The 26,892-nt window shown below is 41.7% G+C and overlaps 2 protein-coding genes across 6 annotated transcripts; one reads left to right on the top strand and one right to left on the bottom strand.

Annotated features, from left to right (window-relative positions):
- Positions 1 to 1,061: 1,061 nt before the first annotated feature.
- pcm1 (pericentriolar material 1) lies at positions 1,062 to 23,296 on the bottom strand. Of its 5 annotated transcripts, none has more exons than XM_084931722.1 (40): positions 23,120 to 23,296; positions 21,819 to 21,933; positions 21,153 to 21,401; positions 19,746 to 20,072; positions 18,463 to 18,633; positions 17,879 to 17,998; positions 17,470 to 17,656; positions 17,033 to 17,142; positions 16,513 to 16,786; positions 16,276 to 16,423; positions 15,745 to 15,960; positions 15,394 to 15,560; positions 14,418 to 14,635; positions 13,625 to 13,767; positions 13,407 to 13,536; positions 12,693 to 12,863; positions 12,375 to 12,553; positions 11,986 to 12,201; positions 11,636 to 11,894; positions 11,359 to 11,504; positions 11,068 to 11,279; positions 10,108 to 10,288; positions 9,717 to 10,021; positions 9,346 to 9,507; positions 9,013 to 9,069; positions 8,632 to 8,804; positions 7,205 to 7,336; positions 6,516 to 6,645; positions 5,938 to 6,105; positions 5,712 to 5,809; positions 5,004 to 5,138; positions 4,699 to 4,902; positions 4,541 to 4,600; positions 4,300 to 4,450; positions 2,928 to 3,088; positions 2,775 to 2,838; positions 2,450 to 2,658; positions 2,232 to 2,324; positions 1,963 to 2,086; positions 1,062 to 1,770 (listed from the first exon to the last, which is right to left on the bottom strand). In XM_084931722.1, the coding sequence occupies exons 2-40, from the start codon at positions 21,912 to 21,914 to the stop codon at positions 1,745 to 1,747; spliced, it is 6,372 nt and encodes a 2,123-aa protein (XP_084787848.1). In that variant the 5' UTR covers positions 21,915 to 21,933; positions 23,120 to 23,296; the 3' UTR covers positions 1,062 to 1,744. The 5 variants fall into 5 exon arrangements, with proteins under 5 accessions (XP_084787848.1, XP_084787849.1, XP_084787852.1 ...); XM_084931723.1 differs by lacking the exon at positions 23,120 to 23,296 and adding an exon at positions 22,577 to 22,707; XM_084931726.1 differs by lacking the exon at positions 23,120 to 23,296 and adding an exon at positions 22,375 to 22,462.
- An 88-nt stretch (positions 23,297 to 23,384) lies between these two features.
- Positions 23,385 to 26,204, top strand: sart1 (spliceosome associated factor 1, recruiter of U4/U6.U5 tri-snRNP). Its single transcript, XM_084931731.1, has 2 exons — positions 23,385 to 23,542; positions 23,710 to 26,204. Exon 2 carries the CDS (start codon positions 23,717 to 23,719, stop codon positions 26,024 to 26,026), a length of 2,310 nt encoding a protein of 769 aa, XP_084787857.1. The 5' UTR covers positions 23,385 to 23,542; positions 23,710 to 23,716; the 3' UTR covers positions 26,027 to 26,204.
- The last annotated feature ends 688 nt before the right edge of the window (positions 26,205 to 26,892 follow it).

Below are 26,892 nucleotides of genomic sequence, written 5' to 3'. Positions count from 1 at the left end.
GCAGCTCAGAATCAGCGCAAAAAGACGTAATCACAGCGCGGACCGGACGCATCAGAATCGCTAAGCTCCGACAGCGTGTCCGTCTACGGGCCGTCGGGTGAGAAAGCCGAGAAAGACAAAGCTGATTCTGATGCGTCGGTTCCGCTCCGTGTTTACGTCTTTGTGTGGAATCCGTGTACCTGCTCTCATCTGCTGTTTGGTTGTTGTTGAAATGGTTTTGTGAGCTTTGATCTGAGAATCTGGCGTTTCTGGCAAAACACAGTTATATTTAAAAGTCGATTCAGGATTTAATGAATTGATATCGCTTTATTCAAGCTACTCACCTCCCACTTCCACCTGCACTTTCAACTGGACCACGGCCAATCAGAGAGGTCCCGCCCCTTACTATCTCTGATTGGTTTAGTCCACGATAGGGGCAAAATGTGTGTCTGTTGTTGACCACAGGGAAGGTTGCAGATTTTTTTTTTTTTTTTTTCGCTACCCGAACAGTTGGTCGCACAGGTGCAACCAAATATTTTTTTTTAGTCGCACCACTGAAAAATTTGGTCGCATTTGCGACCAAATTGGTCGCACTCTAGAGCCCTGCTGTATATTTTCTATTTTTCCAAACTCTTTAAGCCTCAGAGATGGTTGTGTGAGGAAATCCCAGCAAGATAGCAATTTCTGAAATCCAGTCCATCCGATCCCCAAAACCACGCAACGTTCAAAGTCTCTTAAAATCGCCTTTTGTCCCTTTTCTAAATCTCAGAGCCTGCTGAAGTTCAAACTGTGTAGACATGGTCAATAAAATGCATAGAGTGGCTGACCTTTAGTCGGCTAAGTAGATATTTATGTTACTAACCAGTTGAAGTGGCATACCTTATATTTACCTACATTCACTGACCACTTTATAAAGTGATATATACATACATATTTTTAGATATAATTATATTTGTTCAGTAAACTATGTAGGTGACAGTTCATTCAAATTTAGTGGTATCAAGAAGAAGAGCAAACAATCAATGAGCAGTAATGGAGATTTATCGTTATGATATATGTAGTAACCACATGACAAAACCATGTTTGAAAGTTCCAGCATTTTATTAATTAAAACTTATTACTGTAGCCAACATTTTAAATACATGGAAAGACTAACCATTAACTGAAACAGTATATAAAGAGGAGTGTGAAGGGACAGAAGCTGAGTTGGAGCTTAAAGGTGTGTTCAAGCTAAAGAAACATTTAGCTGAAGTCAGCTGTCATCTCTTTGTAAATAGGAACCAACTTCAGAAAAGGTGAGATGTACAGTAACAGTAAGGCCAGATCAAGACAAATAAACCATTAATAAAAACAAACAAACAAACAAACAAACAAACAAACCCAAAACATCACAACTGATATCGAACTGATCCCAGACCCATGGGAGAAAAAATCTAAGGCGGATCTGAACAGGAGCATCAGCACTATAGCGATTCAAGCAGAGGATTAACTGTTGTGATCCAGAGCATAGAAGAAAATTCTCCGCTCCAGATTATCCATAAATCACATTAAATATTCAGGGATAAAATTAACCCAAAAGTGTTGTTGTATAGGAGTACAAGTCTTAGTATTATCTGTTGCACATGTGTTTGTGAGAGAGTCGCAAATGATTTGCAACTTTAAACTATCAGATTAAGAGTTAACAATCCTACAACCAGAACAGGTTTTAGGGTTTTAAAGTATAGTGTTGCTAAAAAACAAACAAACAAAACATCTGTATAATTCTTTAAGCATCCTGGGCAGCAGCGGTTTCTGAAAAATAAAAGAGCAAAAAAAAAAAAAAAAAAGGGTACAATTTACTGTCACAAAAAAAAAAGCTTCACAGTTTGTTTATGTATCGACTTAAAAGCTGCTCGGGCAGACGGCGGCTTTGCTTTTGGCGAAATGTGTGACATCCACACAAACAAAACTGTGATCTTGACTGACAGAGACTGTAATCCATACCTGGTTCCTTCAGTGCCTGCGCGTTTCCCACCAGCCCAGTCAGCAATTCAGTGTTCCCGTTGAGGATCTCTACCGACAGGTTGTTATTCTGCTGCTCCTCCACGATCCTCTTCTGCAGCTCCTCCTGATGTTTACAGCACACAGACACATTGTACAATCAGACACCTTTTGCCACGGGGGTGGGGGTCATGCCTCGGCTTTTAAAATGCTTGCAGTTTGAATTTTAACTGAGCGTTTTTGGTTTTTTTTTACTGTTAGTCTTTACGCACCTCACACATGACTGTGAGCTGTAGCGGTAAGTCATCCACCTTAACAAAGTCGTCCTCATCAGACTTTTGGCTCGTGTTACCAGATCCCACCTCCTGAGCATAGACCCCAAAAAAAAAAAAAAAAAGAAAAGAAAAAATACAGCAGCAAATTAAGGTTTGACATTATTTCTACAACAGGAAGGGGAAAAAAGTCACATATAGGTCATATTTGGACTTACATCCACGCTGATCATGACTGGCGAGTCTGTGTCTGGGCTGCTTGTGGTCGTTGCCTCCTTGGTGACATCCTGACCTTGGTACATGGTGGACTCCCTCTCTGAGGCAACAGCAGAAGCCCCAGCTTTGCTCTCCTCCTCGGGGCTCTGGCACTCCACCCTCTCATGCTCCTCCACTCCAGAATCCACAGTCTCAACTGACCTCACGATATCTGCAAGACAAAGTTTGTGAGTGTGCAAAGAGAGCCCTAAAATATTCCTGACAAGTTTACTATCGCGCACTGGCCGGGATCAAATTCCGCTGCTGAATACGTAGAAAAAGCCTCACCGTCGTCATTCTCCGAACTCCTCTGTTCAGTTCTTATCTCTTCGGCTTCGCTGGCTGCTGTACCCTGGAGTACAACACAATTACACAGTCAGACTAAGAAGAAGCTGCTTAATAATGTAAGCTACAGCTGTTGCACACATCTCCATGGCTGACCGCGGCTGTGCTCTCCTGCTCCGCCTGTCCGTCTGCAGAAGCCTGTAAAGATGTTTGGACGTCTACAGGTCCTGCTTCAAACTCCTCGATTTCCTCCTCTTCGTTCTCATCCTCCCCACTGCCATAGTTAGTCAGCGCCTGCGTCTCTGCTTTGGAGAGACCTGAAAAGCAAAAAAAAGTGAAAATGAGACGGCAAAGTGGTCGGGGTGCAGATTTAAGTGAGCAGTGATTCTCTGTTTTGATTCCCAGCTGGTTGGCCATTTTCCAGGTCGTTTTTACTGTTTGTTCTTGAATAAAGGCGTAAAATCCCAAAAGTATGTGCTTAAAAAAACCTTTAAAAAGAAAAAAAGATAATGACCTTTGGGTTTAAAACTGTAAGAACATTTGAAGATTCAAAAACATTTAAACGCAATAAATTATGATTACAGATAAAGAGCAATTGAAATATTTGCACAACTTCAAGGGCACCAATCACACTTCACCTTTTATTATTCTGTACTCAGGGTCAGATATCTTTCAACTTGTATGCCTTTTACTGAAGCAGCCTTTCAGATCTACTAAACAGCAGCTCATTTAACATGCAGCCTCTGTTTACCTGTTAGAGACGTGGCTGCGATTAAAGTTTTTTAGAATAATGGTGTTTATTGAGCAGCTTTGTAATTGCAGAAAACACGGCATCAGAATTAGACACCTGCACTGAAACGACTCCACTTCAGCCAGCGAGCAGACACACTCAATTTTCCAGAGATGTGCTCGCCCTTCTGGTTTGTACCACACTGCATGATAATGAGCACACATACACCTAAAAGGTAAACTACTACTTGAAGATCAAAGAAGACCAAGAAGTGCTGACTCTTGTGGTCAGTTACCTGACCTGAAACTCCACCTGTGGGGTGGAAGAAAAGAAGGAGAGGAAAGCGGAACTTTCTTAACACGACAAGAAGATTTTCGGAGCATCGTCGGGTCATGCGGGGATAACGCAGGCCGTCACAGTTCGAGGGCTGCAGTTATTAAATCGAAACTGAGGCGTGATCAGACATAACGAGAAAAAGTTGGTTTTGTAGTATTTATGATACAAAATTGGTGAGTAAAGAGCAAGAAAGTGAGGCTGAAAGAAACCTTTAATGTAAAGTTCCTATCAGAGTGGTTATCAACCATTTCAAATAACAGGATCATAATTTGAATGTTTTTTTGTTTGCATTTTTAAATATTTAGACTCTTATCACCTCAGAAACAACCTGCCTGACAAGTAACATAATTTGCTGTTTGCAAATTAAAGCAAAGGGCTGAATTCTGTTTACTGAACATTTTTAGCTTGAGGACCTAAAGTTATTCACAAGAACTGCCTTTTCTTACTCCACTTTTCACTCACTGATTGACAGAGGCACTTCCCGTCCACCTTCTTCATCCTCATTATCCTCTTCAGCCTCCGAAGCCTCACTGCTCCTGCTGTTCTTCATCTGCGTCTGCAGGTAAAGCTCCTGGGAAGCAGAGGCACCTCCCTGCTCAGCCTCATCTTGGTCCTGGAAGACAGTGAGAGACATTGTTGTTACAAAGATTAATTACTGACAGTTTCACCCAATAAAACAGTCATCGGTGTGAAGATTACCTACCTTGTCTTCATCTGTGTATGCTGGAGAAAGAGATTTATCGCCGCCACCGGCTGTATTATTCTAATACAGAGGAATAAATAAAAACAGCATTAAAATTAGGATCATTCAAGCTAACATTGCATTACAAATGCTTTGAGAAAGAAAGCAAAAGATGTAACCTTCTGACTGTGTTTGGCTTTACTATGCTGCTCAGCCCTGTTCTTATTTTTGTGTTTGGCTGCCAAAGCGGTGCCGCTGCTGTTGTCCAAATCCTGCATGAGCCTGAAGAAGGCCAGTTCATTGAAGAGGATCTCTGAAATCTCCACAAGCAGGTCCTCCCCGCAATCCTTCAGAGTACGGCCGACAAATTTACTGAGAGAGTCCTGGAAGAAAAACAAAGAGCGAACCGTCAGACAGGCAACTTTTCATGTGATCCAGCTGCGCTTGTTGAGGCAAATTTAGAGCAAGGCTGGCATCGTCCTACCTGCAGTATGCCTCCCAGCTGTCTGTGGAAAAAACGGACAAACTCTTTGCTCTCGTCGTTTTGCTGGGTGAGAGTGAGGACCATGCGCCGGACAGAAGTCAAGAGCTGGACGGAGCACACCTCGTCCATGTTCTCCTGTGAGAAGAAAGACGGACAATGACGAGTCATTTTAGTGTTCAGTAACTGCTCAGAAGCGCGAACTTTACTGACAACCGAACGCACATTAAAGCAGTGTGTGGACAGCTATCATTCTCATTTCCAACTCCATATTTTATTCTTGGACTTTGCATGAGTCACAGTTGAAATTAATCCCTGTTTCTCTTATATTTGGTGCAAACCCTCAGTTCAGCCTCTGTGCTCAATGCTATACACCTGAAAGACACACCTTATTAAAGACTGGAAAAACAAAAAAAATCTGAAACTGAGGGTTTAGAGCTTCTTTCTTGCAACCATGTACATTTTTGAAAACTGGGAAGAGTTTAATATAATCATCTGACATTTCAAAAGTATATAGGACAGAAAATATTGAAAAGGTTAATAGGTGCCACTTAAAGGCTCATTTGTTCAATACACATTTAGTTGAAAGTTTAATAAGCAATTACTAATAAACTACAATGTGTTTCGCTTCTGTTAAGCATAGAAAATTCACGTCACTTGAATATTAGCAAAAAGCCACAACTCGATTTCACTGTCTGTGGTTTATCCTACCTTAAGGAAGGGAATGACTTCTGTCATGATGGCTTTGATCTGACGATCCAACTGCTGGGTGTCTATCTGAGGGCAGTGCACTTCGCCTCCTGCAGCTCCTGATCACAGAGAAATATATATATTAATTCAAAACGCCATCTATTTATAATAAACAGCCATTAGAAAGGCCACAATTAGCCAGCCACAGGCCTTCGTTGTACACATGCAGGGTCTTGTGATTAGGTACCTTCGAGGTGCTCAGCAGGGTTAGCAGAAGGACGTTCAGCATTTGAGACGTCAGAAGTGCCTGCACCTGCAGTGCTGGCGCTGCAGGGGTTAAACTCAGCTTTAAGCTTCATGCGCTCATATTCCCTAATCCTTGCCAGAGCTTTATCTAAATGAATCACCGTGTTGCCTGTCAGAGCCGCACAGAAAGGAGAGGGAAAAGAGGAAAAAAGGGGGACACACCAAACATTTTAAAATCAGTGAAGCAAGAGAAAAAGAACAGAATAATAGATTTTTTTTGTATCTGTAAACAGGTTTACACCATGGGATCAAACAATGTATGGCAGCCTTGCTCTCAAGTTATGATAGCAGGCCGACAAATCAAAGTTTTACATTGCCAAAAAGTCCTGTTGTTTACTTATTGATCCTGACGTGTAAACTGATTGGTTTACCAAAACCAGCACTAACAAGCCCAGCGGAATAAAAAGCAAGAGGAGGTACCAGATTTGTAGTTCAAGGCAGAAGGAAAAACGTTTCAGATGAATACCTCCAAGTGGAACTTTAAAAAAAGAAATTTTCCCCAAATACATTTATACATACCCAGGTCATCATTAGCAAAAGGTTCCAGGTTGGAGGAGGTTGACATGGTGCTGTCGTTGTCCACAGATTCTGCATCATCCCTCTTCTTCATTGTGTCTTGCGTGATCCTCAGATTTTTCTCCACCACCTCCTGAAAAAAAGCCATAGTTCAGATTTGAGGCACATACGCTGTGGTCGCCATTTTTTTAGCATGGAAAATTAGACATTTCATCCATCACTCCTGAACGAAGCCATTATTTAGACAGACAAAAGGCTTGGCTCCCAATTAGTACAACTCTGGGGACCCTGGAGGAGAACAAAGACCACATGTCTGATCTGGCAACAGACGCACAGGCAGAACAGGGTCATTTTTTTTCCTTTCTCTTTTTCCTTTTTTGAAAAAATACTTCTGACGCGTGCCGTCAAGTTAAACTCAAAGACAATGAAGATCGGGGAGGGAAAATTAAAGTCAGAAAATAAAGAGGGACATGGAATGATGAAAGGAGACAAGACGAGGTGGGATGAAAGGAGATGAGGCCAAGAGAGAAATTAAAGAAAGGTATAATGAAATGTAAGAAAGAAAGCGAAGGGGAAGGATGACAATGAGGGATGAAAAGCTTCAGAAGGACCAAAGCGACATGGAAGCAAGAGAAAGGAGAAAAAAAAAAGTGTGAGAATGCCATGCTGGGAAGCAATAATGTTTCTCTTACTGCATCACTGGTAGTCAGGCTCTCGCTGGGTGTGAGCTCAGACTGAGAGCCGGCAGCCCAAACTGCAGGACCAAGACGGGGCATCTGGTCTTCGGTTGCGCTCCTCTCGGCTAGATGCCTGCTTACTATGTCCTGTAAGAAACACACAGAGAGGGTATCATAACTGTTAGATCAAGTGTTTCAGTGTCTCTATCTGCCCATGTCATGTCACAGACATATAAACATTACAGTGCATGCAAAGACACAAGCTAGAGAGTCCATGAAAAAGGAAGCCCATCAGCAAAAACAAAAACTGAAGCACTAACAAACACACACACACACACACACACACACACACACACACACACACACACCTAAGTTAACATCCCACCCGGCATGATTTCTTTATCTTGTCCACCATTGCTACTGTTTTGTGTGCATATGTCACTGTACCTGCCATGGCAAAGAGCTACAGCGCTGAACTAGACAGCAGCCAGGAAAAAGAGAGGAAGACAGCCCAAATTCCAGTAAAAATAAAAAATATTCACCCCTAACCTTTATTTTAGTTAATATTGTAATCTTGCTCAATTGACAGGATACATTTAACCAACTTCATGCAACTCTTGAACTTAACTTCCTTTTATGCATGTGGCTAGAGACTGGCCACAAAGTCAAACAATGTTAGTTCCACTTCAAAGAAAATTTCACTAACCCTGGCTACCAGCAGCTAACACAGACTTACTGCATCAAAACAGCAATGCTTACTAACAGAAAAGTTCAGGATCTCCTCACAAATCGCCTCAGTATCACTTATCTGACAGAAGTGAGCTTCACTGGCTCATCGACTCATATCAGACTCCTTTCACAACAAGTTTTACAGCCTCCTCTAGAGTAAATAGACTTCGACACATGCTGACAGCTAAGGTCAACCACAGACTGACAGCCTAGACTCACTATACATGAATTATTACAGTGAAAAAAAAAGTTTTATTTCCATTATTTCAGTTTCATAATCATCAGAAGCCAAAACCACATGATTAAAATTTGATCAATCTACCTAGTGGAAATGCAGCCAGATATAGCTCTAAAAAAACAAACAAACAAAAACTAATTTTGAAAAATAAAACATAAAAAATATGATCTGTAGCCATCGTCAGCTATAGCTCTAGTCTCAACAAAAAGCAGAGATACTTTCAAACCTCTTTCAAAGAGGTGTTCCCAGATATTTTCAGACGATTGTAAAAATCAAGTCAGTGATCAAAGTTATCTTTAATACTTGACAGACTGTATTTACAGATGTTCAGTGCCACATTCTCACACCGAATCCTCTTTCCAGCCAGATGGAGAAAAAAAAAAAAAAAAAAAAATCACCCAAAAATCTTATTATGTGAACCCAGGACATTGGATTTAAACAGCAGTTGAACATGTTCTGAAAATTTTGAGCCTACCTGTAGGGAATACAGTGCCCTCTGGCGCAAGTAGTCCGTGTTGAGCAGCTGCAGTTCGTGGAAGAGCTCAATGAGAAAGTGTGGCCGGGACTCATTCTGGGATATCAAAGTAGCTACTTCAGAGTAAATGGTCTCCCTCAGCGTTTCAAACAGTGAGAAGTCACTGCTTGCATCTGAAATTTAAAGATGTGACACCATTACAGACAGATATTTGCAAACTGCCACAAACAACAGAAAATACCATACAAAAAACTACTGACTATTTTCACAGCTAAAGATTTATCCTGCACACATCTTTAGTTAAGCCAAAAAAGAGAAGAAAACAAAAAAGCCCATGCATGGGATAGTTAAGTAATGCTAAGATCTGCATGGTGACTTTACCTGGTGCTTCCGTGCATGCAATTCTGTTAGAGAGGAAGGGTGTTCTCCAAGCATAGGCTGTGAGTAAGATAAATTAAAATTGACAAAAAAAAAAAAAAAAAAAAAAAAAGGAAATTAACCCAAAATTAAAATGAAATCTGTGGTCATGAAGAATGTGCCAAGTCAATTACATATATATTAAAATAAAAAGACAGGGTGTTATTATGAAAGAAAAAGAATAAACATTCTACAATAAAATAATGTGGATCATAAATAAAAGAAAACACACACACACAGAAATAACAGAGGAAAAGGAGGGTGCATTGATTTTACTACAAGCAGCTTCAGCCATACCAGAGGAGAGGTCGTTCCGTTTGCTCCCAAGCTTAGCCTTGCTGTCCAGCTTTTCTTGAGTAAGTTTGTCTAAAAGACTCTGATTGTGCTCCTTCTGGTGGCACGTGTCTGCCCTCTCCTGGACAGAGTCTGCAGTGCTGCCAACACTGTCGCTCTCATGACCTGAGGGAGCCACCAACAAATGAAAAGACACATACTGATAATGTTTCTCATATCAATAATTTGACACTTAGGTAAGGAAATGCAGAAAAATGCCCCTGAAGATAAACTCACAATACAATGGAACTGAATTCAACAGCTTTTAAAAGGAGCTTCCTGCATAAAATATTCAATTGGCCTCTCAGCAGGGTGCAGCATTCCACTTTTAATACCTTCACTGTTCTTGCCCTGTCCTTTGCTCCTCCTGCGGCGGCTCTTGGGAGTCTTGCTTCGGGAGGCCAGGTTGGCTTGTGCGGAGGCCTTGCGCCCGGTTTTAAAAGTCTTTGTGATGGTGGTGGGATCGACCGGCTCGGGCATGCTGCTTAAGCTTTCCTGCGACCCCTTGTCAAAGTCACGATGTCTTGATTGGCGGTTGGCAAAAATGGGAGAGGAGGAGGGAGACTCTTGGGCCTCAGCGTTAGACAGTTGATGGCGAGTGATATTGTTTGAGTAGGAGGTGTTAAGCCAACCTGCCGCCCTAAGGCAGGGAAAAAAAGAAGGTATTGATAATAATGTTCCATAAAGAAATATAAATGAGTTTTCAGGCAACATTGATGGACATACCCTCTCTCTGTAGAAGTGTTAAGAGGAGAACGCTGCAGCGGTGGAGGGAAACTCATGTATTCTGTTTTGATTGAAGTGTTGGGATCTGACTGCTGCTTCTGATGTTCAGGAGTAGCCTGACCTACTGCACCTTGAGGAAAGTCACTCATGGAACCAGGGAACAGGGGATATAAATTAAAGCCTTCAGACAGAAAGAAAAAAAAAAAAAACCCCAATTTAGATTAAGATGGCAATTAAGCAATTAAGTCATTACAGTCAGATTTTTTACATTTCACACCTACTGAAGGTCCCCTTTGAATATATTAACCATTTCTAAATCAAATGCGCCGATTGAAAATGTGTATTCACACCAATAATAACATTTTTTCAATAGCGCTGATGCCAGAGCAGTCACTAGAGGTTATACTTTTAGAGTGGAAAATAGGATTTCTGACCAAGTGTAAAATTTGGCTTTTATAGTACATCATAATCAATAATTCTGGTTAAAAAGTGAAAATCTTTGTGCAAACTTGGCCCCTTCACCGTCCACTTTAAAAACACGTCTTGAAACCCATTTTTACTGCTTGGCATATGACACAGTATGACCCTGATTTTATTGTTTTAAATGTAATTGTAATTATCATTTTATACAAATTTTTTTGCTATTTGTGCTAATTTTATTATTTTAAAATGTCATTTTAATTATCAGCTTATTTTTATTTTTAATCTTTATTTTATTTTTATTTATTGATTTTTTTTTAACTTGTTCAGTGTATCATTTCTGGCATGTCAAGTGTACAGCACTTTGTGTTCAGCTGGGAGTTGTTCTGAAAGTGCTATATAAATAAATTGCTTCCTTACTTGCTTGCAAACTTCCTCTTTTTTGAGACTCAAAAATATTTGCCCTGTCTATCGTTTCTATTACACAAAAATTATTTAGAGAGAATTAAACCCAAAAGCTGATAAATTTGCATATCATACTGGGTGGAAATGGGGATGTCATGTTGTTGGCTGAAGGATGCAGGGTAGAGGAGAAGGGGAGGAAGAAACCAGGAGAGGCTGGAGGGCCGGAGCTGGATTCCTGGGATGATCCCTGCTTCTGGGTTTGCCAACCTGCTGATGAAGAGGAAGGCATAGGCTGCTGCTGCTGCTGCTGCTGCTGGCGAAGAAGGTCATTGAGGACCTGCTTTAGTCTGAAAGAAAAGTGACATCATGTAGTTTCTGTACTTCATAGACAAAGTGAAAAATACATATTGAAGTTGCTGTTTTCACCTCTGGATATTGTTCTGTTGCCAGGCCAGCTGGGTGTAGCACTGGTGTAACTGGTGCATGATGAGCTGAACCTGTGGTGATGACAGGTTGTTGGGCAACATGCTGTACTGACCCGTCAGCAGAGTTTGTAGCATGTATGATAGTGTCTGTGGAAACAGGTGAGACACAAAAAGAATGCTTTTCACTTGTTGACAGCGGTTTTAATCCAAACACTGGACACAAACTTCAACCAAAGAGCATTTCAGCATCTGTGCATGTATGTGCTGAGTGCACTAACCTGCTGGTCCTGCAGGAGTGTCTGACACATGCTGGTGCTGTAGTCCAACTGTCTCTGTAGCTGGTTGACCTGTTCCTGCCAGTGATACGAGCCCTCGGTGAAGGAGAGCTCCGAGGCCCAGCGCAGGTTCTCTTGTCGCCGTGTGCCCCCCTGCTGGCTTCCAGACTGGTTCAAACTTCTTGACTGCTGCTTGGCCTTAGTCTTGTTATGAAGAAGCCCACCACTGTCACTGGAAAAGGCTGCCGGAGGCTTCAGATTGCTGCAGACACAAACAAAAAAAAGCATATAAATTTGTAAATTATTGATCAGTAGACAGTGACATAAATCCTTCTTTTGCCACTTTGTCTGACCTTCCTTGATTCTTCCTGTTACTGTAGGAGCACAGGTTCCTGCTTGGTGAGTAGAGATGAATGTCATCATCAGAGGTGCTATCTGTACATTCTTCCTGCTCTTCTTCTTCCTCTGCGCCCATCTCCGAGCGATATTCCTCCTCATCATCGTCGTCGTCATCATCATCATCGTCATCATCCAGGTGGCATGGAGAGGAACCCCAGGTGGCCATTGTTCTAATAACAAATCATGAACAATGGTTCAAAACGTTTGTGAAACAATGACAACCTAGCAGAGGAAATGCTCTGCATCCGAAAAAGAGAGCATGTGTTACACACTTTCGCTGCTATTCATCTTCAAAAAATTATTATCTCATGAGACAGACCCCCTAGAACAGAATCTCTCTTACCTTTCATCCCTGCTGACAGGCTGCGAGGGTGTAGCGATGCCCTCTTGATCTTCAATCTGGCAGGCAGAGTCTCCGAGACCACTACGCCTCTGGTGTTCAGCCATCAATGACTCTAAGTGCTTTCTTCGCTGTCTCAGTTCTTCGCGCAAAATTTGATGGCGGCGCATTTCTGACCAAAGCTGCCATTTCAAAGCAAGAACAGAAACGATCAGTGGATGTGGATTATTCTCAAAGTGTAAAGTGTGTTCGATATATCACAAGAGTTGGTTTAAATAGTTAGCTAGCAGGTGTTTTGTCGTCTATGGTGGAGTCTGTCACCTCATTGTCAGTGACTGAAGAAGTAGCTGCTTCTGGGGCCGTGGCTTTGAGTACGGCTGAGTTTGTTTTGGCTCCAGACGATGGAGGAGCCGGGGCGGGTGCAGGAGTGGAAACTGCAAGTGGAACCTTCCTCAGCAAACCCTGCTGACTCACCGTGCTGGACACAGATGACTGGAAGGAAAACCAGCAGAAATACTGTTTACATCTGAAAACAGCTCGTAACACCTGACTTATAAGCACAATGGCAACATGACATGGCCAACTATGTTGGAATAAAATCTGTGGTTACAGTTATACTGGATTAAAATTCAATTTGTCATATAACAAAGCAAAAAAAAAAAAAAAAAAGACTTCTGAAGTATGAGTATAAACAAGAGATCAATGTTTTAATGTTACAAACTTTATCTACTAACCTTATGTTGTGTACATTTTTCTTACAGTGAGTTATTTTTAGAAATTTCAAGTCTGTTTGTGCCATTGGTTGGCTTTGCCATAACTGAGCTGCCTCCAGTCACTTGTGTGTAAACAACAACACAGGTGGACATGAACTGAATCCACAAAATTCAATTTCAAGTACTAAGAATCAGAAATAAAAAGCATTACTTATTACATTCTTGAAGCGTTAACATGTCAGTTTTTATACACTGAGACTATTCCCTTTGCCACCAGTCCTACATATAGCTGCATGTATGTGTATTAATATGAGTCAAGTACCTGAAGGTCAGGGCAAGCCCACTGCAAGTCCTGGATCTTGCCTTGGATTTCAATGAGCTTCTGACGCTCTTCATGAAGCATCTTCAGCTCCTGCTTCTGCTGACGTAGCTTCTCCTCATACAGCTTTTCTCTGTCAGAAGAATAGGGTGGGACTGATGTGATGCAACTTCAAAGTCAAATAAAGGGTTTTCAAAAAGAATCTTTTTACAGTTGTGTACCTGGCTTTGCTGGAGAGGGTAATGTCTCTGGGACTCTGTTTTGATCCTGCTCCTAATGTCCCCGGCACAGAAGCCCTGGTGTTATTTGGCTGCTGGCGTAAAGCTTCATCCTCATTAGCTGTTGTTCCATCTGTGTCATCACTCTGGATACACACAGATTGGGTCAGTGCTTCTTCACTAAAATAATCAGTCATTTATGATCTAAAGGAACAGTTCAACTGACTGCTTTAAGTGTCTTTTCCTATTTTTCTTGGAGTTGCAGGTTTGTTTGTTTTTTCATTTTTGTTTTCTCATATTCCAACAAACTAATGTCTTGTGTTTATTTAAAACATAAGTAAAAGTAATGGTTGTTGAATTTGTCTCCAAAAATCCAAAACATTTCTACATGTCTAAGTACTCTTACTGAATTCCACTTAAAGGTTTGGCACAGTATCAGTGGTTTGTCAGCTACAGCTGGTGGGGTTAGCATTTAAAGCTTGGAACACTCTGTAATCTGTTAAGTCCCTTCGTATTTCAATAGTGAACCTAAACATAAGTCCCATAAGTACCAATAAAGTGCATATAAGCAACAGATTCCTCAGTAGTGGGATAAAATTTTACACACATTTACAGAATCAGAGCCTCATGATGGTTTACAGTGGTTGTTGCTGGGTTTATGTAATGACAGTTTAATCTGGAGTGTCTTTGCTGTTTACAGGTAGTTTGGATTAAAAAAAAAAATCTTTTTACTTTGTTAAGCTACACCCAACTCATGACCACAGAACTTTGAGCATTGTTCTCTCATCTTTCTCACCTGAACCATGGCCACCAGCTCCTGCAGCTGCCACAGTTTTTGCTTTGCAGTCTGTCGATGGACCTTCTGACCAAAACCAGCTTCATTCCCAAGGCTGCTCCTCCGACTAGACTCCGATGCCTCGCTGTCTGGAGCCACAGCCTGCGCCCCTCCCTCATTATCAAGACCATCTTCATCCTTCAACAAATTATAGGGGATGTCCCTGTTGTACTGGCAGTCTAAATCAAAGCAAAGTTACAGGAGTATCACTTACAGATCACAGAAAAACAAAACAAAACATTGGTCTGACTTTGACTTTAAGTGGCTGTTCAAGTCAAAGAAATAAAAAAAAAAAAAAATGAAGGTTAACATTATTTTATACAATGGTCAAAACACAGCAGAAGACAACACATATAATGAGTTTCTCATACATAAGATTTTATTTGGGCATGCCACCAGGTATTTTAACAGACTCTCACGAATGGTTGGTGCCTAATTTTTACAAATTCTTCTGCAGCCTGACGCCGGTTATCTGGCACCGCTTTAGCCTACAGGAAGGATTTTTCAAGATTTGACATGGGTTGTCAAACAAGTGGCAGACTTTCACACCATTCACACCAGCATTACAAACTTACTCTCAGACTGTACTACAGTCTGAGAGAATGGTTGGTGAGCAATTTTTACAATTTTTTCCTGCAGCAGTTTAGCAGCAGTCAACCTTGTTGCTTTTATTTTGAAAGTTTAAACCCCAAATGGTAGATAGCCCCGCAAGTCCTTCCCATGTCATATTTTCCCTACTGGCTAGCTCAATCTGTTATGTAATTCAGGTGCCGTACTCCAACTACACCGTCTTGGACTGAAACTAAAATTAAAAAATTAAGTGCAGTATAAGCTTATATAAGCCTATTATGACTAACTCTGTTATTCAACTCACATATTCTTATTTATAAAATAACACTAACACCATCAAGTGTGTGTCAGTCTGTGCAGTGTGTACCTATAGCTGAGGGGATGTTGAGGCTTCGAAGGTTTGCTGCTGACCGGTTGTTGATCTCACATTCAGTGTTGAGTCTGCCGTCCCGGTTGTTTGTGGCGCCACTCCTGGGGCTGCGCCCGTTGGTCAGGCTGTTCAGGTCTGCCCAGTTCCCACCGCGCTGTGGGTTCCTAAACAGATAAGGCGCAGTGACCGTTGGGGTGTAGAATTACTTACACACAATCACCTAATTACTAATGCTATCATATTGCAACTTGGAACCAGTGACAATAATAACCATTTTAACAAAAGATACTGAACTTGTTAACAAAGATTAAGAAATTCAAAAACCATTTTATTCATTAAGCTACCCACCTGATGTTAGTTACAGGCTGGCGGTTCTCCTGCTCCGAGTCAAACATGGCCTCAAACATCGAGCCATCCTCCGTCTCATCTTCCTCGTCCTCCTCCTCATCATCGTCGTCTTTCACGTTTTCATTTACTGCGTCTACCATCATATCAGAAGTCTGCTCGTAGTACTGGACCAACTCTCGCAGTTCATTCAAGCGCTTGTGGACCTCCTTCAGCTTCCTGCAGGAAGTGAATGAAATGTGAGTATATGCTAGGTTTAATCATTCAAAATTAAGTGACAGGCCAGGAAAATATTTTCACATTTCTCTTCCTTTTCAAAGGCTAAAGTATAGAAAAAAGAAAATAAAGACTGCCATAAACGAGGTCTAGTGTCTTGTTCAAGAGCACTTTAGAAAAGGATGAAACTTGTCAACAGGAGGCCGTGTAGAAGGTTTTGTGATGTCAATGTTATACTATATCCCCACTCCCTGTACAGCAACCTGCTGTTGATATTTGACCTGCCTAATCAAGCTGTGTCTTTGTTTGCGTACGCACCTGAGCTTATCTGCTGAGTTGGAGCTGTCCTGCTGTTGTGTAATTGAAGGATGAAAGGAAGTTGAGGCTGAGGCCCCAGAGGTCAGAGTGGATGGAAACTCTGAAGATCCCCCCATACTCAGACTGTACTGTGCTGACAAGCCGCGACCTGAGTGAATCCACACGCAATTCATCAACAACTTTAGAAGAATAAAAGCCATGTAATGGTTGAAAAGAATGCCTTAAAAATACTCATACGTGAGTTATTATTGAGTGTCTGGTCTCTGAGTGAATGCAGCTCCTGCAGGATCTTGTCCATGGTCTGCTTTTTGTCTTGGAGTTCCTGGAGTTTGGTGAGTTTGGCGCTGGCAGCTGTTGCTCCAGTGTCTAGACCAGTGTGTGGGCCAGAGGCAGAGTGGAGGAGCGGCCTGTGTTGAGGGGGGCCAACAGGCTGCGGAGTCCTAGACCAGCACACCTCTCTGGAGAGGGAAAGACTCTCTGCCTGACGCCGGTTATCTGGCACCGCTTTAGTCTACAGGGAGGATTTTTCAAGATTTGACATGGGTTGTCAAACGAGTGGCAGACTAACGCCATTCACACCAGCATTACAGATTTACTCCCAGACCGTACTAAACAAATAGTCTGACATGACTGGCTCTGATGGAACTGATATGAATCTAATGTAAATCTAAAGTCTGTAGACTGATGCCTCAAACAGAGGGGATAAAATTATATGATTTATGGACATGAGAGAGTAGATTTACAGTTTCTACTATACCTGAGAGTCATGAAGCTGGTTGTGGAACCGCTGGATCAAATCGTTTAACTCATCATTGAGTTCTGAGGTGATGCTCAGACCAGAAACGCTGCCTGTGGTTTCTGTGACAACTAATAACAACAAAGAAATTAAGAAGAAAAAAAAAAAAGATTTATTTGTGTCAGTCACTGAATATAAATTTCAACTCTTAACACCTTTACCAGAGAATACTGATTAATGTTTGTAAATACATTAGCTCTGCTGAATAAATATTTCCTGAGAATATTCCATCTAAGATGTCAGGAATGCATAACCGACCATTTGTGAGACAAATCGTTTTAAATTTTTCCTCTAAGACTAATTTACACAATGATGTGATGTGAATGATCATTCTAACCCTACACACTAATAGTCTGTACACAGTGATTATGCCTGTCACTTTTTACTGTATATCTCACCGGTGTCTTCAATCACAGCGAGTGCCTGCTCTGCACTGTACTGCATGGCCATTAGAGCTTCCTGTCGGCCCTGCAGGGCCCTGAGCTGCTCCTGCTGCTCCAGCATCTTCTTCAGCAACTCGTGCTGCTTACGCAGATTCTCCAATTCTTCTTTCTGGTCAGCACGCATGGCTTCTGGCCTTCCTCCCTAACAATGCACACCCACAGACAGTCAGCATTATTGGCTTTACCAAAAGCCATGTTAACAATACTGTACTGCTACTGAACAAGAAGGTTAGAAGAAATAAATAAGACAAGATAAAAGCCAGAGGAGGGACAAAATGTTTAGTTTCCATTTTCTCATTACAGAACTCAAAGACAAAACAGAGTGTGTACGTACTGTACATATGTATATAACAGCTGTACATACTGTTGCATTTGAAGCATCTGAAGATCGAACTTCTGTGTTAAGAGAAGTGCTCTCTGCCACTGAACCTGAGCCAACTGCAGAGTCCAGCGTCCCCACATCATCTTCCTCATTCTCCTGTGCCTATAAAAGCAGCAGAGAGAACAATCAGTGATTGTAAAAAAGGATAAAAATCAAAAACTGGCATGCCTATATACTCCCTCTCGACTGCAATAGATGGTGATGATAATTAATTGGTAGACTACAAGGCTTAAGACTAAAATGTATCTTTCTAGAAATTTTAATTTCTCAGAGAAAATATTAAATAAAACTACACAAAAAATTAATAATAAAAAAAAAAAATCACAGAACAATAAAAAAATGGTAGTTACAGTTTTTATAGCATATTATAGCTTAAAATATGATCAAACTATTTATTAAACAGCATGTGGAATAGCCCAAAGACAACAACAAACTACTGTAGTTATGAAGAAGCCAAATTTGTAAAAGAAAATAAATAAATAAATAATAATTTCCAAACGATGTTAAAAGCATGAAGCAGATTCTAAAAGATATACTGGAGCTGAAGAAACAAATATCAAATTTACCAGCATTTTCTGCAGGAACCGTAAATAGGACTTCTCCTGCTCCTTGAGGTGGTCGATGAGATGAGAAAGACGCTCCACGTTGGCCGGCACGTCATTTTTTTCCACCAGGTCATCCCGCATGGAGCTGGCCTTACTGATATACTCGCGGATCTGTACCAATTTGCTCACCACCTGAGACCAGAGAAAGAGAGGAGGGTGGTGTAAGGGTGTGGGTTTCAGATTGAAAATAAAGAGTAGACTGAGAAAGACTGTAGGATAGGTGAGCAAGCATCTGTAAGGAAGGCTCAGACTGGGCTAAACAAGGGCAAGAAAGGGGGTTGGGCGGAAACACTGGGCACCGAGGGTGGCATATTTATAAAGTGCCCTAAATACAGCCTCGTTTCAGCTGCACTGGCTCTCCCTCACTTTCATCCTAGTTCTCGTTTCTCAGAGTGGAGTGCAGTAACACACGGACGACGACACATATATGTATGGTTAGGTTATTTCACAAGAAAAGATCAAAAAATTTTCATTGCATCTCAGTCAAATTAACTATAAACACAAATGTGTGTGTTTTTGGCAAGTGCCATTTACCTCCAACACTTCAACCGGTCAGGACAGTCCACACTCTGTCTTTGCTGGAGGTCTTGTACCTGCCCCATAAACTAACTATAATTGCTATTCACCACGTGTAGTTCTAAGAAGCTGGTTTTAGGCCTTGTTCCTTGCTTGCAAACATTTCTTTGCAGCATCTGAATGTTAATATTATATACCACAGATAACAATATAACCCCTTTTTTGCAATTTTACATTGAATAACATTCTTAAACTTTTAAAGTAGGCATTCATAGCAACTAAGCATCCACTCAGCCACTGCAAACTAATATTAACTTATTTTTAGATGTTCCAAAGTTTTTTTTGCTGAAGTTTTTCCAACTTATGAATTATTCAAATGATATTGGTTGCATCCACTTCAAACATAGTGTTGCATTTAAAAATAACAAGCAAGTTATCAGTTTCAATACTTCACATGTCATCTTTGTCCTGTTTTGATCAATACAAGGTTTCAATGATGTGCAAACATGTTTAACAAACTGTTAAAGATTCAAGTTCCCGAATAGATCTCCTCTAACTGCTTTAAAAATTCTTATTTTCCTCATAGCACCATAGGCTGGTCAGAGTTTTCAATCATTAAAATTCCCATCTACTTAATGGACTGACCTGCTCTCCACTCAATCATCAAAACTCCAAGACATCAAGCGGACATCAAACAACAGATCAAATTAGTAACAACAAAACATTACCTGGCTGCTGTCTATTCTCGGCTCTCCTCTGCCATGTTCCCTGTGCGACGAGGGCAATCTGTCTGTGCTGCCATGACTGAGCCTCGGAGGTTCCTTCGTGGGAACGACAGGAGTTAATGTGTCTCTGAGTCCTTGGCTCTGCTTCTTAGTTTCCTTGGTGATCGCTGGAGTAGCTGGGGCAGAGGAGGAGGGGGGGAGCAGCTCCTTGCTTTTGTTAGTGTTTACATGCAGAGGTAGGAAGTTGTAGGGCTTCTTGTTCTCGACAGCTAACTGGCGCTGGTTGTTGGCAGCTGTGACGCGCCCCTGGGAGTCACTGCCGATGCTCCTCTGAGTAAGAAAAGTCATCACAAATCAGACAAATCACCACTCAAAGTTCTGGGTATTTATTTTTTTATTTCACAAACTGCAAGTGAAGTAAATGTTCAGAATTTTGTTTCTTTAAAGCAAACATCTGACAAAGGATAAATGAATATTGTAAAGGTATGTAATTTTATTTATATATTTATCTAACTGCCTTTTTTTTTTTTTTTTACTCTCCTCAACTTCTAGCTTTCTCCACTGATGAAGAGCCAAACAAATAGTTATATATTAACAATCTACTCTTTTGCTTTCTCCATTTACAATCCCCAAATTCATCTCCCATGTTTGTGTGCCGCTCTGCCATTCTGCCACCCACACTGGTGCAACAGAACAAGGTCAGTCAAACAACTCTGTATCAAACTATGAAAAATATTCTGCTATCACTTCCCGCAGCGACTGCTGAAGTGCCACAGCAGATTTAATCACTAACTTTTTAGTTTGACGGTATGATAAGTGTAGCCTGACAGATACTAGGACTTCTGAGATCATTACCATATAAATTAGTTAATAAACCTGATGTTTTAATGAATCTGACTACTGAATATTTTTGTTCCCAACCGGCAACAAAAACAACCAAATTTTTTAAGTGAAACAAAGAAATGCGAAGGCTGGGACACCCGAAGCTGAAAAATAAACTGTCCCTGACTCTGGTAGCCAAGCCATAACATTTTTTTGTGTCATTTCCCAGCTGAAATGTATACCGATGATATGTCTGCAACCTGCTCTCATGAGCCAGTATGACTTGTAAGCCTTACTCCATTCCTGTGGCATGCATGTGCATTCCTGTAATTGTTTTTCCTAAAAGACAGCAGCCATATTCATCCAGTCACAGGAAACACTGTCAGATTATAAATGCTGTATTGTGTTACTGCACAACAGCTCTTTGAACAGAAATCAAAAGCAACAAATGAAGCCAGGCAACATTTTTATACAACACCACCACCTCAGACAGGACATAGGTGTCATATCACTAACAGTAAGTCATGCAAGCCACTTTTTAGTAATCTATCACAGTAATACCCATTAACAAAAAGCAAAGCATTTTACCTCATCCAGGTCTGTAAAATTGATCCTCTGCCGGAGTTTGTCTAGTTCAGCCTGGTCCGGTACAGACATTTGGGTGGTGTACTTCATATGGGGGAAGGAATGAGGAGTGCGTGCTCTCCTGCGACCCGCCCCAGGAGTGGACTCTGGCGAAATATCATTAGTGAGGCGGCTTTCCACCACCGCAGCTGACAGCTTTTTCTTGTTTTTCTCTGATGATCGGTTGGCTTTCTTCTGCTGTACACCCCAATCCTTAGGAAAGCACACAAAAAAACAACATTTTTTTAGGTTAATTATTATTCAAGGTAAAATCAATGAAATTTATTTATTTTAAGGGAGAGTGCAGTTTAACATAGTTCCAAAATGGAACATGAAACTGATCAGAATCAGAATGAGAGAAGCTTTATTAATCCCGTAGGGAAATTGATTGACAATTAATTACATAATACTATCAATACAAAACTAAAATACACAATGTAAATAGCATACAAAAGAAAGTAGGATAGACGGCTATACATGGGAGTTACCATAGCGTTTATATCACTTGGTAGAAAAAAAAGATAATGAGCTGTACTTCAAAAAGAGAAAAGCCCTTTATTGTCATTGTACATGTACAATGAAATTATGGGGCTTCTACCATTCTGCATTCAACATTGGGCCAGCCCTTACCATGTTGTTGAGCCTATCTTCAAGACTGCAATTGCTTACAGTCCAGTTGTGCAGCTCTTCTGCACTGTCATCAAAAGGTGTGCCTCCAGTTGCCATGCTACCCTCCTACAGCTTGCTGAAATTCACAACAATGGTCATGCTGGTCAGCACAGAAAAAGCACTCAAAATAAGTAAGTAAAAAAGTAACACACAACTATATCAAAATCACACCCTGTGCGGTTAAGCAAACGCTTCTTAAAAGCTTGCTGGAATCCACAACAGAAAGACACCACACTGAACCACGGACTGAATTAAATCAATTTCTTCAATGACAGACAGGGCATTACGCATTTCATTAAAACGAACTTGACCTTGTTCATAATTTAACTTTATGGCTAAGGTCACTTGGCTAATCGTATTTAGCTATTAATAACAACGTACGGTTGATTAAACAGGCTCTGAATAAAACTTCATCAACGCTTCACGTGATGGACAGTCACAGTTAACGGTAAAGCATCAATTCTTACCAACAGAGTTTAATTAGCGGCTTTCTTTTAAAGCTCGAAAGCATCAGTACCTCTGCGCTGATCACATAAACGTGCCGTCTGTTTTGGTACCCTGTCTCTGAGCGCTAGCTACCGTTTGGTTATTGTATGTGGCCCGCTCGGATTCCCGGGGAAAGCTAAGCTATGACATACCCCCCCCCCCCCCCCCCAGCGCGCGGCGGCTTCTAGCGCGAGCTTCATTCCTGTACTCCGCAGGAGAATTTATAATATTACCAACAAGAAGTCCAGCGACGAGTATTGCAGCAGCTGGTGTTGGCTATAAACACAAACGCTAGTATCAGCGTACACATCATATTTGCTAAACTTCACTAGCACAGCACTTGTGACCTAGTTCCGTCCCGCAATCGCCATGGCAACCCCGACTAACCCGTACCAGCTAACCCGGTGTTTAACGTTTACGCTGGTCTACAAAAGAATGAGAAAACTAGTGTTGCTAGCGAGTGGCTAAAGTTGTCAAGCTTGCCGATGGAGCTGGCTAGTACTAACCAGCTCCCAGGCTCGCCGTAGCAGCTGCTCGCAGTGCAGCTAACTTTAAATGTATCAGTAAAAGTTCGGTCTCACAAATATCTCGCATAACGACAACTGAAATACACTTAAAAGCTGCAAATTCGGTTATTTATGTGGATAAGTTAAGGTCTGAATAACTTCTGTGCCACCGCACATTAGCATCAACGTAGCTGTACCAAAACGTATCATGTTAAGTGATGGCTTTTGGTCATTTTGTTAGGACTGCACTTGCTAAGGTAGCTAGCTTACATTCCAAGATAAGAAACGGTGGTGTCACCGTTCAGAGCCAGAAACGGACAGAGATGTTGTTGCCCGTCGTTGCTCTTCATATACGCCAGAAAGAGCTTCACAGATTCCCTCTTCGTCCGGTGAAATCCATTTAATTATTAGCAACGTTTCCGAGACGCACCAACTAATGGACGCGTCCCTAGCGTGACATATACACTCCCGCACGGCAGGCGGCGACGTCAGCCTCTGGCTAATGGTCGATCGCAGGAAGTGCGTTTTTAGGAAACAGCAACACTGTCGTTCGCTGTTTTTTTGTTCTTAAACTTACACGAACGTGGTGTGAGGTTATTTACACTGGCCTGAAGAAAACATACAGCCGATCATTCTAGTCCCTTACTGAGATTGGATTTTGAACGCAAATTTCAATCTTTGCCTTCGAACTACGTAAGTTGTGGCTTCGGTTAATGACTTAGTTTTCGTAGCTAATGTAAGCTAGTTAGCACGGGAAAGCTAACCGCTTTCCCGTCATCAATCAAATCTTAAAATTGTCAAAGCTAGCGGTTTTATTTTTCAGTGCTTGCATTTTTAATTGTTGTTGTTGTAATTTGCAGATAAACGATGGGTTCGTCTAAGAAACACAAGGAAAAGAGCCGCGATAAGGACACAGAGGAGCGCCGTCGTGAACATAAAAAACATCGCCACAAGGAGCGCGACAGAGACACTTCGGACCGAGACAAGGAGAAAAGAAAGCGCTCCAGGTCCAGGGAAAGAAGCAGACGGGAGAGCCGTGGAAAGGGTGAAAGGAGCAGCGGGGAACCACGAGTGAAGAAGGAGAAAGTAGATGCGGGATATGAGGAAAGCAATACTGAAGTGCAGCCTCAATCTGCAAGCGGAGATGCATCTCTCAGCATCGAGGAAACAAACAAACTCAGGGCCAAGTTGGGTCTGAAGCCTCTGGAACTGAATGAGAACAAGAAGGAGCTTGGAACCAAAGAGGAACCCATGGTTGCAGAGACCATCAACCCCGTGGTCATCCAGCAGCAGAAAGAGATGAGAGAGAAGCTTGCAGCTTTGAAGGAAAAACGCATACTCAACCAGAAACTGGGGAAAGTCAAAACCCTAGCTGAGGATGACTGGCTGGATGACACATCCTCCTGGGTCGAGAGAAGCAGAAAGCTGGCAAAAGAAAAAGAAATGGCTGAGAAAAGAGCCAAACTTCTGGAAGAGATGGATGAAGAGTTTGGTGTCAGCAATCTGGTAGAGGAGGAATTTGCCCAGATTAAACAGGATGCGTACACATCTCGAGATTTAAAGGGACTCAAAGTGCAGCACAAAGTAGAGTCTTTCTCTGAGGGCCAGACTGTCATCCTGACCCTAGAAGACAAAGGTGTTTTGGAAGAGGAGGAAGATGTGCTGGTAAATGTGGGACTGGTGGACAAGGAAAAAGCAGAAAAGAATGTGGAATTAAAAAAGAAAAAGCCAGATTACAAACCTTACGAAGAAGAGGAGAGCGTTGACGACATGGTTTCGTTTAAATCTCGCTCTGTTCTGTCAAAGTATGATGAGGAAATTGAAGGTGAGAAGAAAAAGAGCTTCCGGTTGAATACAGGTGGTTTTGCAGATGGAGAGCGAGAGCGCGAGCTCCAGGCCATGAAAGAAATGCTGCGAAATCAGGCCCAGTCCTTGGAAATGCCTGCGCTCTCTATCGCCTCAGAGTACTACACACCACAGGAAATGGTGGGCTTTAAAAAGACAAAACGTAGAGTGAAGAAGATCAGGAAGAAGGAGAAGACATCCATTGCAGATGACCTTCACCTCGATGACACCCGCAGCTCTGACTTTGGCTCCAGGACACGTGGCCGAGGCCGCAAACAGGAGGATGATGAAGACCAAGAAGTAAAGAAAGAGGAGAAGGTGGTGACGCATGAAATCCCCCTGCTGTCTGACGACATCAGGATGGCAGAAATGGACATAAGCGACGATGAGGAATTTACCCCTCCTGAGCCAGCTGTAATTGAGGAGGATGAGGCAGAGCAGGAGCTGCAGAAGCAGTTGGAGAAGCAGAGGAAGCTGAAGCAAATGCAGCTCCTGAAAGACTCTGGGGCGAAGGTGGCAGAGCAGGTTAAGAAGCTTGTTAAAGATGACAATGAAGACGATCCTGACAAGAGGAACAACATTGTTTTCAATGCTACCTCAGAGTTTTGCAGAACCCTGGGTGATATCCCAACATACGGACTGTCAGGCAACAGAGAGGACCAGGAAGACATTATGGACTTTGAACAGGAGGAGGAAAAAGATGATGCTGGAGGTTCAGACTCTGATATGGATGAGAATGTTGGATGGAGCACAGTTAACCTGGATGAGGAACAAAAACAACCAGATTTCGCCACAGCCTCTGCCACCATTTTGGACGAGGAGCCCATCGTCAACTCCGGCCTCGCTGCTGCCCTGTTGCTGTGCAAAAATAAGGGTCTTTTGGAGACTCAAGTGCAGAAAGTAGCACGTGTCAAAGCGCCAAAGGGTGCCCTGCCCAATGGTGACTACTGCATTGAGGACAAGATGGGCTTTGATGACAAGTACAGCCGCAGGGAAGAATACAGAGGCTTCACGCAAGACTTCAAGGAGAAGGATGGCTACAAGCCTGATGTCAAGATTGAGTACGTGGACGAGTCTGGGCGGAAACTCACTCCAAAAGAAGCTTTTAGGCAGCTCTCCCATCGATTCCATGGAAAGGGGTCTGGAAAAATGAAGACCGAGAGGAGGATGAAAAAGCTGGAGGAAGAGGCGTTGCTGAAGAAGATGAGCAGCAGCGATACCCCTCTGGGAACTGTGGCTTTACTGCAGGAGAAGCAAAAATCCCAGAAAACACCATATATTGTGCTTAGTGGGAGTGGAAAGAGTATGAATGCAAACACCATTACTAAGTAAGCGTGAGGGGAGAGGTGTATTATAATTGTGTATAATTAACGTAGAAACATTCAAGTGCATAGATAAAATACACCACACACATACACATCTTTTAATTAATGTCTACGATTTAATGTCCTAGTTTATAGAAGCTGCATTGTTGTGTTGAAGAATTGTTCAATAAAATTAGTACAATTCAGAGGAAGTGTTTGGTTTTTCCCTGTGTTTGGAATTTACATGATTAATTCAGATCACAGCTATAGTAAGTCATAAAAACAACAAAATTATTTCTCTTAATATTGTAGGTTATTTACCTTACCACAAAAAAGATTACTGTAGCTGTGAACTAGTGCTATATAAAAACTGGATATATTGAATTGAGCACTGTGTTTTTAAAATGCCTTTTAGTTTCATGAAAGCTGTTGGAGTAGGGTCTGTAATTGTGCCCTGGCAAATATAGCAGGTGCATTTAATTTCAATATTTTTAATGGAAACAACATGACAGGAATTAATGCAAACATAAGAATGCATTATGGGTGCACACATTGACTATTTTCCCAAATATAAACTCACTGGCCACTTCTTTTCAAATGCTTGTTAATAAAAAATGTCTAATAAACCAATCAGATGGTGTAGACATACTTAAGATAACTTCCTGAATTTGAAAATGAGCACCAGAATAAGGATGAAGGGTGATTTCAGTGGCACTGGTGTTGGTACAAGACGGGCTGGCATGAGTATTTCAGAAACTGCTGATCTACTGTGATCTAGATGCAAGATCACATCTTTGGAATAGTGGTGTAGTAGGAGATTCACAAAGTGGATGTGCAGCCGGCAAATCTGCAGCTATGAAGATGCTGTCATGTCAATATGGACCAAACTCTGAG

The sequence above is a fragment of the Perissodus microlepis genome, chromosome 6 (genome assembly GCF_051167445.1).
Source record: "Perissodus microlepis isolate ML-2025 ecotype Zambia chromosome 6, ASM5116744v1, whole genome shotgun sequence".
NCBI classification, from domain to species: Eukaryota; Metazoa; Chordata; class Actinopteri; order Cichliformes; family Cichlidae; genus Perissodus; species Perissodus microlepis.
The sequence above is the reverse complement of the archived record's forward strand: the minus strand, read 5'-3'. Positions and strand labels throughout refer to the sequence as shown.